This window comes from Oncorhynchus keta, unplaced genomic scaffold (assembly GCF_023373465.1).
Source record: "Oncorhynchus keta strain PuntledgeMale-10-30-2019 unplaced genomic scaffold, Oket_V2 Un_contig_13950_pilon_pilon, whole genome shotgun sequence".
Classification (NCBI taxonomy): domain Eukaryota; kingdom Metazoa; phylum Chordata; class Actinopteri; order Salmoniformes; family Salmonidae; genus Oncorhynchus; species Oncorhynchus keta.
The window spans coordinates 87,501-102,907 of record NW_026278449.1 but is presented as its reverse complement, the minus strand read 5'-3'; the positions used below and the strand labels follow the sequence as shown (position 1 = coordinate 102,907).

Below are 15,407 nucleotides of genomic sequence, written 5' to 3'. Positions count from 1 at the left end.
CCTACTGGCCAATCACCAGAGTGGATTAGATACCTGGTTATCTAGTACAGACAGGAACAGCTCTACTGGCCAATCACCAGAGTTGATTAGATACCTGATTATCTAGTACAGACAGGAACAGTCCTACAGGCCAATCACCAGAGTGGATTAGATACCTGGTTATCTAGTACAGACAGGAACAGCTCTACTGGCCAATCACCAGAGTGGATTAGATACCTGGTTATCTAGTACAGACAGGAACGGCTCTACTGGCCAATCACCAGAGGGGATTAGATACCTGGTTATCTAGTACAGACAGGAACAGCTCTACTGGCCAATCACCAGAGTGGATTAGATACCTGATTATCTAGTACAGACAGGAACAGCCCTACAGGCCAATCACCAGAGGGATTAGATATCTGGTTATCTAGTACAGACAGGAACAGCTCTACTGGCCAATCACCAGAGTGGATTAGATACCTGGTTATCTAGTACAGACAGGGAACAGCTCTACTGGCCAATCACCAGAGTGGATTAGATACCTGGTTATCTAGTACAGACAGGAACAGCTCTACTGGCCAATCACCAGAGTGGATTAGATACCTGGTTATCTAGTACAGACAGGAACAGCTCTACTGGCCAATCACCAGAGTGGATTAGATACCTGGTTATCTAGTACAGACAGGAACAGCTCTACTGGCCAATCACCAGAGTGGATTAGATACCTGGTTATCTAGTACAGACAGGAACAGCCCTACTGGCCAATCACCAGAGGGGATTAGATACCTGGTTATCTAGTACAGACAGGAACAGCTCTACTGGCCAATCACCAGAGTGGATTAGATACCTGGTTATCTAGTACAGACAGGAACAGTCCTACTGGCCAATCACCAGAGTGGATTAGATACCTGGTTATCTAGTACAGACAGGAACAGCTCTACTGGCCAATCACCAGAGTGGATTAGATACCTGGTTATCTAGTACAGACAGGAACGGCTCTACTGGCCAATCACCAGAGTGGATTAGATACCTGGTTATCTAGTACAGACAGGAACGGCTCTACTGGCCAATCACCAGAGTGGATTAGATACCTGGTTATCTAGTACAGACAGGAACGGCTCTACTGGCCAATCACCAGAGTGGATTAGATACCTGGTTATCTAGTACAGACAGGAACGGCTCTACTGGCCAATCACCAGAGTGGATTAGATACCTGGTTATCTAGTACAGACAGGAACGGCTCTACTGGCCAATCACCAGAGTGATTAGATACCTGGTTATCTAGTACAGACAGGAACAGCTCTACTGGCCAATCACCAGAGTGGATTAGATACCTGGTTATCTAGTACAGACAGGAACAGCCCTACTGGCCAATCACCAGAGTGGATTAGATACCTGGTTATCTAGTACAGACAGGAACAGCCCTACTGGCCAATCACCAGAGGGATTAGATACCTGGTTATCTAGTACAGACAGGAACAGTCCTACAGGCCAATCACCAGAGTGGATTAGATACCTGGTTATCTAGTACAGACAGGAACAGCTCTACTGGCCAATCACCAGAGTGGATTAGATACCTGGTTATCTAGTACAGACAGGAACAGCTCTATTGGCCAATCACCAGAGTGGATTAGATACCTGGTTATCTAGTACAGACAGGAACAGCTCTACTGGCCAATCACCAGAGTGGATTAGATACCTGGTTATCTAGTACAGACAGGAACAGCTCTACTGGCCAATCACCAGAGTGGATTAGATACCTGGTTATCTAGTACAGACAGGAACAGCTCTACTGGCCAATCACCAGAGTGGATTAGATACCTGGTTATCTAGTACAGACAGGAACAGCCCTACTGGCCAATCACCAGAGGGGATTAGATACCTGGTTATCTAGTACAGACAGGAACAGCTCTACTGGCCAATCACCAGAGTGGATTAGATACCTGGTTATCTAGTACAGACAGGAACAGCTCTACTGGCCAATCACCAGAGTGGATTAGATACCTGGTTATCTAGTACAGACAGGAACAGCTCTACTGGCCAATCACCAGAGTGGATTAGATACCTGGTTATCTAGTACAGACAGGAACAGCCCTACTGGCCAATCACCAGAGTGGATTAGATACCTGGTTATCTAGTACAGACAGGAACAGCCCTACTGGCCAATCACCAGAGTGGATTAGATACCTGGTTATCTAGTATAGACAGGAACAGCCCTACTGGCCAATCACCAGAGTGGATTAGATACCTGGTTATCTAGTACAGACAGGAACAGGGATTTTAATTTAGGACATCTGTTCCCAAGTATCCCCGTATACTAGAGTTGTGATTATAAACAAGGTTTGAAATGATTATGTTTCTGACAAATATTATTATATACTGTTTGGGATTTCTTGCGTTTAATATGAAGTCTTACAAATTAATTGATAATTTATGTTCTGGTCCCCTGACTAACGGCACAAGAAAAAAGCATGTCCGCGGGCTGAATCTAGTTGAGGATCCCTGGTCTAGACAGAAACAGTCAGGGAAATGACTTATTCAACACCTTCAGAGAAGAAGAGCCACAGACAGTCTGGTTGTATTTCAGCAGGTGTCAATAATGTTTATTTTTTTTTTTTTTACCTTTATTTAACCAGGCAAGTCAGTTAAGAACAAATTCTTATTTTCAATGACGGCCTAGGAACAGTGGGGTTAACTGCCTGTTCAGGGGCAGAACGACAGATTTGTACCTTGTCGGCTCGGGGTTTGAACTCGCAACCTTCCGGTTACTAGTCCAACGCTCTAACCACTAGGCTACCCTGCCACCCTGTGTCAATAATGTAGTGATGTTGGAGAATGTTCTGCTATTTAATGACAGACAGGCTGTAGACGGTAGATACGTCCCAAATGACACCCTATATACCCTTACGTAGTGCCCTCTAGTGCCACACAGCAGTGTGGTCATAATACCCATAAAACCTAGCGGTCAAACAATAGTTTTGTTCACCATTTTATTCATTGATAAAAGTCACCTTGTCCTAGAGAGATTTAGGTGGTCATCAAAACGTCACGTCAGGGTGAGTCTACATGAAACACAGCCTTTATTTTAAGTGTTTAGAAAAAAAATCCCTATGTGGAAAAATCTATGGTGGAAAAATCCCTGTTTGACCGCTAGGTTTTATGGGTATTATGACTCATACTGTGGTACTCCTATATGGGCCCTGGTCAAAAATTGTGCATGTTAAAGAAGACAGCAACCCCAAAAATAACGTGACCTTCCTGAGCCACCGTTGGGTCCTCCCTGTATTAACCCCCGTCGTGTCTCTGTCAGGAAGGCCTCCTGTATTAACCCCGTCGTGTCTCTGTCAGGAAAGCCCTCCCTGTATTAACCCCGTCGTGTCTCTGTCAGGAAGGCCCTCCCTGTATTAACCCCCGTCGTGTCTGTCAGGAAGGCCCTTCCTGTATTAACCCCCGTCGTGTCTCTGTCAGGAAGGCCCTCCCTGTATTAACCCCCGTCGTGTCTCTGTCAGGAAGGCCCTTCCTGTATTAACCCCCCGCGTCAGTGTCTCTGTCAGGAAGGCCCTCCCTGTATTAACCCCCGTCGTGTCTCTGTCAGGAAGGCCCTCCCTGTATTAACCCCCGTCGTGTCTCTGTCAGGAAGGCCCTCCCTGTATTAACCCCCGTCGTGTCTCTGTCAGGAAGGCCCTCCCTGTATTAACCCCCGTCGTGTCTCTGTCAGGAAGGCCCTCCCTGTATTAACCCCCGTCGTGTCTCTGTCAGGAAGGCCCTCCCTGTGTTAACCCCCGTCGTGTCTCTGTCAGGAAGGCCCTCCCTGTATTAACCCCCGTCGTGTCTCTGTCAGGAAGGCCCTCCCTGTATTAACCCCCGTCGTGTCTCTGTCAGGAAGGCCCTTCCTGAGCCACCGTTGGCCCTCCCTGTATTAACCCCCGTCGTGTCTCTGTCAGGAAGGCCCGGGAGCAGGATAAGAAGGTGGTGGTGGCTGGATGTGTTCCCCAGGCCCAGCCCAGGATGGACTACCTTAAAGGACTCAGCATCATCGGGGTAAGTCTCCGTCATCTCTCCCTTTTGTATGTGTGGTGGAGGGTGTTTTGAGGGCGAAAACACCAGATGAATTCACAACATGGCAGTTTACGCAAAGTTCTGTCCTTCACATTAGACTGTAGACCACAGTTGGACTCAATTCTAGTCGATTCGGGAATTGAGTTACATCCCTAATTAGGGAATTGAGTTACATCCCTAATTAGGGAATTGAGTTACATCCTAATTAGAGAGTCCTTCTGTAGCTTCTGGGTTCGATTCCGGGACCACCCATACGTAGAATGTATGCACACATGACTGTAAGTCGCTTTGGATAAAAGCGTCTGCTAAATGGCATATATTATTATTATATTATTATTATAATTGAGTTACATCATTAATTAGGGAATTGAGTTACATCCCTAATTAGGGAATTGATGATACATCCTAATTAGGGAATTGAGTTATACATCCCTAATTAGGGAATTGATGATACATCCTAATTAGGGAATTGATGGTACATTTCCAATGAAACTGACTGGAGTTGAAACGGAATGGATACCTATACTGCTCGAGACAGCTGACTGAAAGACCTCTATTGCTGGTTGTTGTTGTTGTTGTTGTTGCTCTGAGGCCGGTTGTTGCTGCTGTTGTTGCTGCTCTGAGGCCGGTTGTTGTTGTTGTTGTTGCTCTGAGGCCGGTTGTTGTTGTTGTTGTTGCTCTGAGGCCGGTTGTTGCTGCTGCTGTTGCTGCTCTGAGGCCGGTTGTTGCTGCTGCTGTTGCTGCTCTGAGGCCGGTTGTTGCTGCTGTTGCTGCTGCTCTGAGGCCGGTTGTTGCTGCTCTGAGGCCGGTTGTTGCTGCTGTTGCTGCTGCTCTGAGGCCGGTTGTTGCTGCTGTTGCTGCTGCTCTGAGGCCGGTTGTTGCTGTTGCTGCTCTGAGGCCGGTTGTTGTTGTTGTTGCTGCTCTGAGGCCGGTTGTTGCTGTTGTTGTTGCTGCTCTGAGGCCGGTTGTTGTTGTTGTTGCTGCTCTGAGGCCGGTTGTTGTTGTTGTTGCTGCTCTGAGGCCGGTTGTTGCTGCTGTTGCTGCTGCTCTGAGGCCGGTTGTTGCTGCTGCTGTTGCTGCTCTGAGGCCGGTTGTTGCTGTTGCTGCTCTGAGGCCGGTTGTTGCTGCTGTTGCTGCTGCTCTGAGACCGGTTGTTGCTGTTGCTGTTGCTGCTCTGAGGCCGGTTGTTGCTGCTTCTGTTGCTGCTGCTCTGAGGCCGGTTGTTGCTGCTGCTGTTGCTGTTGCTGCTCTGAGGCCGGTTGTTGCTGCTGCTGTTGCTGCTGCTGCTCTGAGGCCGGTTGTTGCTGCTGCTGCTGCTGCTCTGAGGCCGGTTGTTGTTGTTGTTGTTGTTGCTCTGAGGCCGGTTGTTGTTGTTGTTGTTGCTCTGAGGCCGGTTGTTGTTGTTGTTGTTGCTCTGAGGCCGGTTGTTGTTGTTGCTGCTCTGAGGCCGGTTGTTGTTGTTGTTGCTGCTCTGAGGCCGGTTTGTTGTTGTTGCTGCTGCTCTGAGACCGGTTGTTGTTGTTGTTGTTGCTGCTCTGAGGCGGTTGTTGTTGTTGTTGTTGTTGCTGCTCTGAGGCCGGTTGTTGTTGTTGTTGCTGCTCTGAGGCCGGTTGTTGTTGTTGTTGTTGTTGCTCTGAGGCCGGTTGTTGTTGTTGTTGCTGCTCTGAGGCCGGTTGTTGCTGCTGTTGCTGCTGCTCTGAGGCCGGTTGTTGCTGCTGTTGCTGCTCTGAGGCCGGTTGTTGCTGTTGCTGCTCTGAGGCCGGTTGTTGCTGCTGTTGCTGCTGCTCTGAGACCGGTTGTTGCTGTTGCTGTTGCTGTTGCTGCTCTGAGGCCGGTTGTTGCTGCTTCTGTTGCTGCTGCTCTGAGGCCGGTTGTTGCTGCTGCTGTTGCTGTTGCTGCTCTGAGGCCGGTTGTTGCTGCTGCTGTTGCTGCTGCTGCTCTGAGGCCGGTTGTTGCTGCTGCTGCTGCTGCTCTGAGGCCGGTTGTTGTTGTTGTTGTTGTTGCTCTGAGGCCGGTTGTTGTTGTTGTTGTTGCTCTGAGGCCGGTTGTTGTTGTTGTTGTTGCTCTGAGGCCGGTTGTTGTTGTTGTTGCTGCTCTGAGGCCGGTTGTTGTTGTTGTTGTTGCTGCTCTGAGGCCGGTTGTTGTTGTTGCTGCTGCTCTGAGACCGGTTGTTGTTGTTGCTGCTCTGAGGCCGGTTGTTTGTTGTTGTTGTTGTTGCTGCTCTGAGGCCGGTTGTTGTTGTTGTTGCTGCTCTGAGGCCGGTTGTTGTTGTTGTTGTTGCTGCTCTGAGGCCGGTTGTTGTTGTTGTTGCTGCTCTGAGGCCGGTTTTTGTTGTTGTTGCTGCTCTGAGGCCGGTTGTTGTTGTTGCTGCTGCTCTCAGGCCGGTTGTTGTTGTTGTTGTTGCTGTTGTTGCTCTGAGGCCGGTTGTTGTTGCTGTTGCTGCTCTGAGGCCGGTTGTTGTTGTTGTTGTTGCTCTGAGGCCGGTTGTTGTTGTTGTTGTTGCTCTGAGGCCGGTTGTTGTTGTTGTTGTTGCTGCTCTGAGGCCGGTTGTTGTTGTTGTTGTTGCTGCTCTGAGGCCGGTTGTTGTTGTTGTTGTTGTTGTTGCTGCTCTGAGGCCGGTTGTTGTTGTTGTTGCTGCTCTGAGGCCGGTTGTTGTTGTTGTTGTTGCTCTGAGGCCGGTTGTTGTTGTTGCTGCTCTGAGGCCGGTTGTTGTTGTTGTTGCTGCTCTGAGGCCGGTTGTTGTTGTTGTTGTTGTTGCTCTGAGGCCGGTTGTTGTTGTTGTTGCTCTGAGGCCGGTTGTTGTTGTTGTTGCTGCTCTGAGGCCGGTTGTTGTTGTTGTTGCTGCTCTGAGGCCGGTTGTTGTTGTTGTTGCTGCTCTGAGGCCGGTTGTTGTTGTTGTTGCTGCTCTGAGGCCGGTTGTTGTTGTTGTTGCTGCTCTGAGGCCGGTTGTTGTTGTTGCTGCTCTGAGGCCGGTTGTTGTTGTTGCTGCTCTGAGGCCGGTTGTTGTTGTTGTTGTTGTTGTTGCTGCTCTGAGGCCGGTTGTTGTTGTTGTTGTTGTTGCTCTGAGGCCGGTTGTTGTTGCTGTTGTTGCTGCTCTGAGGCCGGTTGTTGTTGTTATTGTTGCTGCTCTGAGGCCGGTTGTTGTTGTTGTTGTTGCTGCTCTGAGGCCGGTTGTTGTTGCTGTTGTTGCTCTGAGGCCGGTTGTTGTTGTTGTTGTTGCTGCTCTGAGGCCGGTTGTTGTTGTTGCTGCTCTGAGGCCGGTTGTTGTTGTTGTTGTTGCTGCTCTGAGGCCGGTTGTTGTTGTTGTTGTTGCTGCTCTGAGGCCGGTTGTTGTTGTTGTTGTTGTTGCTGCTCTGAGGCCGGTTGTTGTTGTTGTTGTTGTTGCTCTGAGGCCGGTTGTTGTTGTTGTTGTTGCTGCTGCTCTGAGGCCGGTTGTTGTTGTTGCTGCTCTGAGGCCGGTTGTTGTTGTTGTTGTTGTTGTTGCTGCTGCTCTGAGGCCGGTTGTTGTTGTTGTTGTTGTTGTTGTTGCTCTGAGGCCGGTTGTTGTTGTTGTTGTTGTTGCTGCTCTGAGGCCGGTTGTTGTTGTTGCTGCTCTGAGGCCGGTTGTTGTTGTTGTTGTTGTTGTTGTTGTTGTTGTTGTTGTTGTTGCTCTGAGGCCGGTTGTTGTTGTTGTTGTTGTTGCTGCTGCTCTGAGGCCGGTTGTTGTTGTTGCTGCTCTGAGGCCGGTTGTTGCTGCTGTTGTTGCTGCTCTGAGGCCGGTTGTTGTTGTTGTTGTTGCTCTGAGGCCGGTTGTTGTTGCTGTTGTTGTTGCTGCTCTGAGGCCGTTTGTTGTTGTTGTTGCTCTGAGGCCGGTTGTTGTTGTTGTTGTTGCTCTGAGGCCGGTTGTTGTTGCTGTTGCTGCTCTGAGGCCGGTTGTTGTTGTTGTTGTTGCTCTGAGGCCGGTTGTTGTTGTTGTTGTTGCTCTGAGGCCGGTTGTTGTTGTTGTTGTTGCTCTGAGGCCGGTTGTTGTTGTTGTTGCTCTGAGGCCGGTTGTTGTTGTTGCTCTGAGGCCGGTTGTTGTTGTTGCTCTGAGGCCGGTTGTTGTTGTTGTTGCTCTGAGGCCGGTTGTTGTTGTTGTTGCTGCTCTGAGGCCGGTTGTTGTTGTTGTTGCTGCTCTGAGGCCGGTTGTTGTTGTTGTTGTTGCTCTGAGGCCGGTTGTTGTTGTTGTTGTTGCTCTGAGGCCGGTTGTTGTTGTTGTTGTTGCTCTGAGGCCGGTTGTTGTTGTTGTTGTTGCTCTGAGGCCGGTTGTTGTTGTTGTTGCTCTGAGGCCGGTTGTTGTTGTTGTTGTTGCTCTGAGGCCGGTTGTTGTTGTTGCTGCTCTGAGGCCGGTTGTTGTTGTTGTTGTTGTTGCTCTGAGGCCGGTTGTTGTTGTTGTTGTTGCTCTGAGGCCAGTTGTTGTTGTTGTTGCTCTGAGGCCAGTTGTTGTTGTTGTTGCTCTGAGGCCGGTTGTTGTTGTTGTTGCTCTGAGGCCGGTTGTTGTTGTTGTTGTTGCTCTGAGGCCGGTTGTTGTTGTTGTTGTTGCTCTGAGGCCGGTTGTTGTTGTTGTTGTTGTTGCTCTGAGGCCGGTTGTTGTTGTTGTTGCTCTGAGGCCAGTTGTTGTTGTTGTTGCTCTGAGGCCAGTTGTTGTTGTTGTTGCTCTGAGGCCGGTTGTTGTTGTTGTTGCTCTGAGGCCGGTTGTTGTTGTTGTTGCTCTGAGGCCGGTTGTTGTTGTTGTTGCTCTGAGGCCGGTTGTTGTTGTTGTTGTTGCTCTGAGGCCGGTTGTTGTTGTTGTTGTTGTTGCTCTGAGGCCGGTTGTTGTTGTTGTTGTCGTTGCTCTGAGGCCGGTTGTTGTTGTTGTTGTTGTTGCTCTGAGGCCGGTTGTTGTTGTTGTTGTTGCTGCTGCTCTGAGGCCGGTTGTTGTTGTTGTTGTTGCTGCTCTGAGGCCGGTTGTTGTTGTTGTTGTTGCTCTGAGGCCGGTTGTTGTTGTTGCTGCTCTGAGGCCGGTTGTTGTTGTTGTTGTTGTTGCTCTGAGGCCGGTTGTTGTTGTTGCTCTGAGGCCGGTTGTTGTTGTTGTTGCTCTGAGGCCGGTTGTTGTTGTTGTTGCTCTGAGGCCGGTTGTTGTTGTTGTTGCTCTGAGGCCGGTTGTTGTTGTTGTTGTTGTTGCTCTGAGGCCGGTTGTTGTTGTTGTTGTTGTTGCTCTGAGGCCGGTTGTTGTTGTTGTTGTCGTTGCTCTGAGGCCGGTTGTTGTTGTTGTTGTCGTTGCTCTGAGGCCGGTTGTTGTTGTTGTTGTTGTTGCTCTGAGGCCGGTTGTTGTTGTTGTTGTTGCTGCTGCTCTGAGGCCGGTTGTTGTTGTTGTTGTTGCTGCTCTGAGGCCGGTTGTTGTTGTTGTTGTCGTTGCTCTGAGGCCGGTTGTTGTTGTTGTTGTTGTTGTTGTTGCTGCTCTGAGGCCGGTTGTTGTTGTTGTTGTTGCTGCTCTGAGGCCGGTTGTTGTTGTTGTTGTCGTTGCTCTGAGGCCGGTTGTTGTTGTTGTTGTTGCTGCTCTGAGGCCGGTTGTTGCTGCTGTTGCTGCTGCTCTGAGGCCGGTTGTTGCTGTTGCTGTTGCTGCTCTGAGGCCGGTTGTTGCTGCTGCTGTTGCTGCTGCTCTGAGGCCGGTTGTTGCTGCTGCTGTTGCTGTTGCTGCTCTGAGGCCGGTTGTTGCTGCTGCTGTTGCTGCTGCTGCTCTGAGGCCGGTTGTTGCTGCTGCTGTTGCTGCTCTGAGGCCGGTTGTTGCTGTTGCTGTTGCTGTTGTTGCTGCTGCTCTGAGGCCGGTTGTTGCTGCTGCTGCTGCTGCTCTGAGGCCGGTTGTTGTTGTTGTTGTTGCTCTGAGGCCGGTTGTTGTTGTTGTTGTTGCTCTGAGGCCGGTTGTTGTTGTTGTTGCTCTGAGGCCGGTTGTTGTTGTTGTTGCTGCTCTGAGGCCGGTTGTTGTTGTTGTTGTTGCTGCTCTGAGGCCGGTTGTTGTTGTTGTTGCTGCTGCTCTGAGACCGGTTGTTGTTGTTGTTGCTGCTGAGGCCGGTTGTTGTTGTTGTTGTTGTTGCTGCTCTGAGGCCGGTTGTTGTTGTTGTTGCTGCTCTGAGGCCGGTTGTTGTTGTTGTTGTTGTTGCTCTGAGGCCGGTTGTTGTTGTTGTTGCTGCTCTGAGGCCGGTTGTTGTTGTTGTTGTTGCTGCTCTGAGGCCGGTTGTTGTTGTTGTTGTTGCTCTGAGGCCGGTTGTTGTTGTTGTTGTTGTTGCTCTGAGGCTGGTTGTTGAACATCCTTTAATCTACTGCGTCTACTCCAGTATTTACTCTGCCAACCGTGTTTTCTACTATGAGGGATTTGTAAACATGACCTATAACACAGTTTAATATTTGAGTATGTGAGGTGTGACTGTTTCTGTGTTCCCCAAGAGCCTTTCTCATATTGATACTGGTTGGACTACGGTCAGTCAGGCACGCAGCCAAACAACAAGGTCTGTTGACTGATAATAAATGGCTGAGATGGGACAGGTGCTGGATGGCCGTTAACTAGACCACGCCTTCTTTCAGTTACACCAGTCATCTTATGCAAATGTTCCAGGGTGGTTTTGCATATTCTAGAACTCCGCCAAACGACGTTGACATTCTCGAGGTTCTAGAACCTGTCAAGGATAACTAAAAGAGATGCTTCCCAAATCGCACCCTATTTCCCTATACAGTGCATGACTTTAGTCCAAGACCCATAGGGGCTAGTAGTGCACTATATAGGGAGTAGAGTGCCGTTTAGGGGGACACACTAAAGCTACATGGTGAATAGAAGAATCAATCTGCGAAGTGATCTGCAATCTACACACATTGAAAGTCCTACATGAATTCACCATCTGTTTTCTCTTAAGCCTGGGGGTTGACATGAATGGGATTGTCTATGGAATTTAAGTGCATTATTCATGAAATAGTAGGTTTAACATAAGATGGGACATTGATGTTTATTAAGGGGACATGCAGCCAGGCACAATATTGAATTTAGAAATGACCTTAGTGACAATATCCATGTATTGATTTCATATGAAACAGTCGTACAAGCAGGTAGACTCCATGTTCTGTATTTTACATAAGAGTTGATGATTCTGAGAACCCAGAGAGGAGCCCCTTCTTTAAAATGGACGCCTTGATGTAAAACGTAACGTTGCTCATTTGAAAGACTGGATGATGTTTGAAATAGTTGTATCGTTGGCGTTGGTCTCTGGGGGAATATTTAATGTGATTTCGATGTTTGTTTTTTACGACTCTATTGTTTATCTGATGCAATTTCACTAAAGCTCTTTTAATACAATGAGAAAACGAGGCCGACGTGTGTCATATTTACCCACAACAACCCTCTCTGAGTGGATTCAGTTCAGTGTTATACAACTGCAGTTAACAAGCATGAGATCCTCAGATAGACACGCGAGGCTGTTTCCTGCCTTTCCCTGCTGCAGAACCAACGGTTCTACTTGAATGGGCCTATGCTACGCTCTGCTTCTCCCTGCCGCTGCCTAGGCCCCATAATGCAGCACTCGGAACAATTGTACTTAGTCTTCTATCTCATGAAACGATTTGATCCCCATCGGTATCGACCGGCCGTCTCTGAACCGTTGGTCCTGACAACAACTCAGAAAACCACTAGGAGTTGAAGTCTCCCTAAAGTACTTTCCTCATAGTCTTTCTACCTGCTGACAGCAGAAATGGATCCTAGTGCCTAGTCTGTCCCCTCCCTCCCACCCTCGCTCTCTCTTTATCTCTCTCTCTCTTTATCTCTCTCTCTCTCTTTTTCTTGCTCTTTATCTCTCTCTCTCTTTATCTCTCTCTCTTTTTATCTCTCTTTTTCTCTTTTTCTCTCTCTCTCCATTCCTTCCCTCTCTCTCTCCATTCCTTCCTTCCCTCTCTGTCTCTCTCTTTTTCTCGCTCTCTCTTTATCTTGCTCTCTTTATCTCTCTCTCTCTTTATCTCTCTCTCTCTCTTTTCTCTCTTTTCTCTCTCCATTCCTTCCTTCCCTCTCTGTCTCTCTCCTGTCTCTCTCCCTGTCTCTCTCTCTGTCTCTCTCCCTGTCTCTCTCCCTGTCTCTCTCCCTGTCTCTCTCTCTGTCTCTCTCCCTGTCTCTCTCTCTGTCTCTCTCTCTGTCTCTCTCTCTGTCTCTCTCTCTCTCTCTCTCTCTCTCTCTCTCTCTCTCTCACTCTCTCTGTCTCTCTCTCTCTCAATTCAATTCAATTCAATTCAAGGGCTTTATTGGCATGGGAAACATGTGTTAACATTGCCAAAGCAAGTGAGGTAGACAACATACAAAGTGAATATATAAAGTGAAAAACAACAAAAATTAACAGTAAACATTACACATACAACAGTTTCAAAACAGTAAAGACATTACAAATGTCATTATATATATATATATATATATATATATATATATATATATATATATATATATATATATATACATACACAATGTACAAATAATTAAAGGACACAAGATAAAATAAATAAGCATAAATATGGGTTGTATTTACAATGGTGTTTGTTCTTCACTGGTTGCCCTTTTCTCGTGGCAACAGGTCACAAATCTTGCTGCTGTGATGGCACACTGTGGAATTTCACCCAGTAGGTATGGGAGTTTTTCAAAATTGGATATGTTTTCGAATTCTTTGTGGATCTGTGTGATCTGGGGGAAATATGTCTCTCTAATATGGTCATACATTGGGCAGGAGGTTAGGAAGTGCAGCTCAGTTTCCACCTCATTTTGTGGGCAGTGAGCACATAGCCTGTCTTCTCTTGAGAGCCATGTCTGCCTACGGCGGCCTTTCTCAATAGCAAGGCTATGCTCACTGAGTCTGTACATAGTCAAAGCTTTCCTTAGTTTTGGGTCAGTCACAGTGGTCAGGTATTCTGCCGCTGTGTACTCTCTGTGTAGGGCCAAATAGCATTCTAGTTTGCTCTGTTTTTTTGTTAATTCTTTCCAATGTGTTAAGTAATTATCTTTTTGTTTTCTCATGATTTGGTTGGGTCTAATTGTGCTGTTGTCCTGGGGCTCTGTAGGGTGTGTTTGTGTTTGTGAACAGAGCCCCAGGACCAGTTTGCTTAGGGGACTCTTCTCCAGGTTCATCTCTCTGTTTGTGATGGCTTTGTTATGGAAGGTTTGTGAATCGCTTCCTTTTAGGTGGTTGTAGAATTTAATGGCTCTTTTCTGGATTTTGATAATTAGTGGGTATCGGCCTAATTCTGCTCTGCATGCATTATTTGGTGTTTTACGTTGTACACGGAGGATATTTTTGCAGAATTCTGCGTGCAGAGTCTCAATTTGGTGTTTGTCCCATTTTGTGAAGTCTTGGTTGGTGAGCGGACCCCATCTCTCTCTCTCTCTCTCTCTCTCTCTCTCTCTCTCTCTCTCGGTTTATCCACCCAGGTGTGCTTTACTACTGAGAGAAATGAAAGATAAATGTCATATCAGCAGAGCCAGCGATCACTGAGCGACGGGGCAGCGAGAGAGGAGAGCAGCCTCTTCTATAGAAACTCTGGCTCAGCGGGTCTCCTCTCCTCTCTCTCCCCTCCCTATTGATCATAGCGAACGGCGGGGCGGCAAGGCGGCAGGGGAAGAGAGACGTAGTGAGCGGGGTTAGTGTTGTGGGGGGATGAGAGGAGTTAGCCTTCGTGCTAGCTGTTTGTCTTCATGGGGGATTTTTTAAATTTTAATTTTTTTTTAAATTTTACCTTATTTAACCAGGCAAGTCAGTTAAGAACATATTCTTATTTTCAATGACGGCCTGGGAACAGTGGGTTAACTGCCTGTTCAGGGGCAGAACGACAGATTTGTACCTTGTCAGCTCGGGGGTTGAACTCCCAACCTTCAGGTTACTAGTCCAACGCTCTAACCACTAGGCTACGCTGCCGCCCGATGAGAGACAGTGAGAGGGGTTAGCCTTAGTGCTAGCTGTTTGTCTTTATGGGGGATGAGAGACAGTGAGAGGAGTTAGCCTTAGTGCTAGCTGTTTGTCTTTATGGGGGATGAGAGACAGTGAAAGGAGTTAGCCTTAGTGCTAGCTGTTTGTCTTTGAGGGATGAGAGACAGTGAGAGGGGTTAGCCTTAGTGCTAGTTGTTCATCTTTATGGGGGATGAGAGACAGTAAGAGGAGTTAGCCTTAGTGCTAGTTGTTTGTCTTTATGGGGGATGAGAGACCGTGAGAGGGATTAGCCTTGGTGCTAGTTGTTCATCTTTATGGGGGAGTAGTATGGATGGACTGCCCACGCTGACACACCTCACACAGTCACACAATGGCGAAGCAGTCAGATGTCCCATGGTCTTAAAAGTATGGTTTGCCAAACAGTTGAATCACCTCTCCCTCGCTTATTTGTTCCACACATCTCCACTGAGAGTAATACTGTGGTCTCTGTCACTGAGAGTAATACTGTGGTCTCTGTCACTGAGAGTAATACTGTGGTCTCTGTCACTGAGAGTAATACTGTGGTCTCTGTCACTGAGAGTAATACTGTGGTCTCTGTCACTGAGAGTAATACTGTGGTCTCTGTCACAGAGTAATGCTGTGGTCTCTGTCACTGAGTAATGCTGTGGTCTCTGTCACTGAGAGTAATACTGTGGTCTCTGTCACTGAGAGTAATACTGTGGTCTCTGTCACTGAGAGTAATACTGTGGTCTCTGTCACTGAGAGTAATACTGTGGTCTCTGTCACTGAGAGTAATGCTGTGGTCTCTGTCACTGAGAGTAATACTGTGGTCTCTGTCACTGAGAGTAATACTGTGGTCTCTGTCACTGAGTAATGCTGTCGTCTCTGTCACTGAGAGTAATACTGTGGTCTCTGTCACTGAGAGTAATAATGTGGTCTCTGTCACTGAGAGTAATGCTGTGGTCTTTCTGTCACTGAGAGTAATGCTGTCGTCTCTGTCACTGAGAGTAATGCTGTCGCCTCTGTCACTGAGAGTAATGCTGTGGTCTTTCTGTCACTGAGAGTAATGCTGTCGTCTCTGTCACTGAGAGTAATGCTGTCGTCTCTGTCACTGAGAGTAATACTGTGGTCTCTGTCACTGAGAGTAATACTGTGGTCTCTGTCACTGAGAGTAATACTGTGGTCTCTGTCACTGAGAGTAATACTGTGGTCTCTGTCACTGAGAGTAATACTGTCGTCTCTGTCACTGAGAGTAATGCTGTCGTCTCTGTCACTGAGAGTAATGCTGTCGTCTCTGTCACTGAGAGTAATACTGTGGTCTCTGTCACTGAGAGTAATACTGTGGTCTCTGTCACTGAGAGTAATACTGTGGTCTCTGTCACTGAGAGTAATACTGTGGTCTCTGTCACTGAGAGTAATACTGTGGTC

At 47.9% G+C, this 15,407-nt stretch overlaps 1 protein-coding gene across 1 annotated transcript in view; it reads left to right on the top strand.

Annotated features, from left to right (window-relative positions):
• Nucleotides 1-3,876: 3,876 nt before the first annotated feature.
• Nucleotides 3,877-15,407, top strand: part of LOC127918291 (threonylcarbamoyladenosine tRNA methylthiotransferase-like) — an 87,927-nt gene continuing 76,396 nt past the window's right edge. Inside the window, exon 1 of the mRNA XM_052501578.1 lies at nt 3,877-4,020. Coding sequence (XP_052357538.1) covers nt 3,988-4,020 — 33 coding nt within the window. The 5' untranslated portion in view covers nt 3,877-3,987. The remainder of the gene's footprint in view (nt 4,021-15,407) is intronic.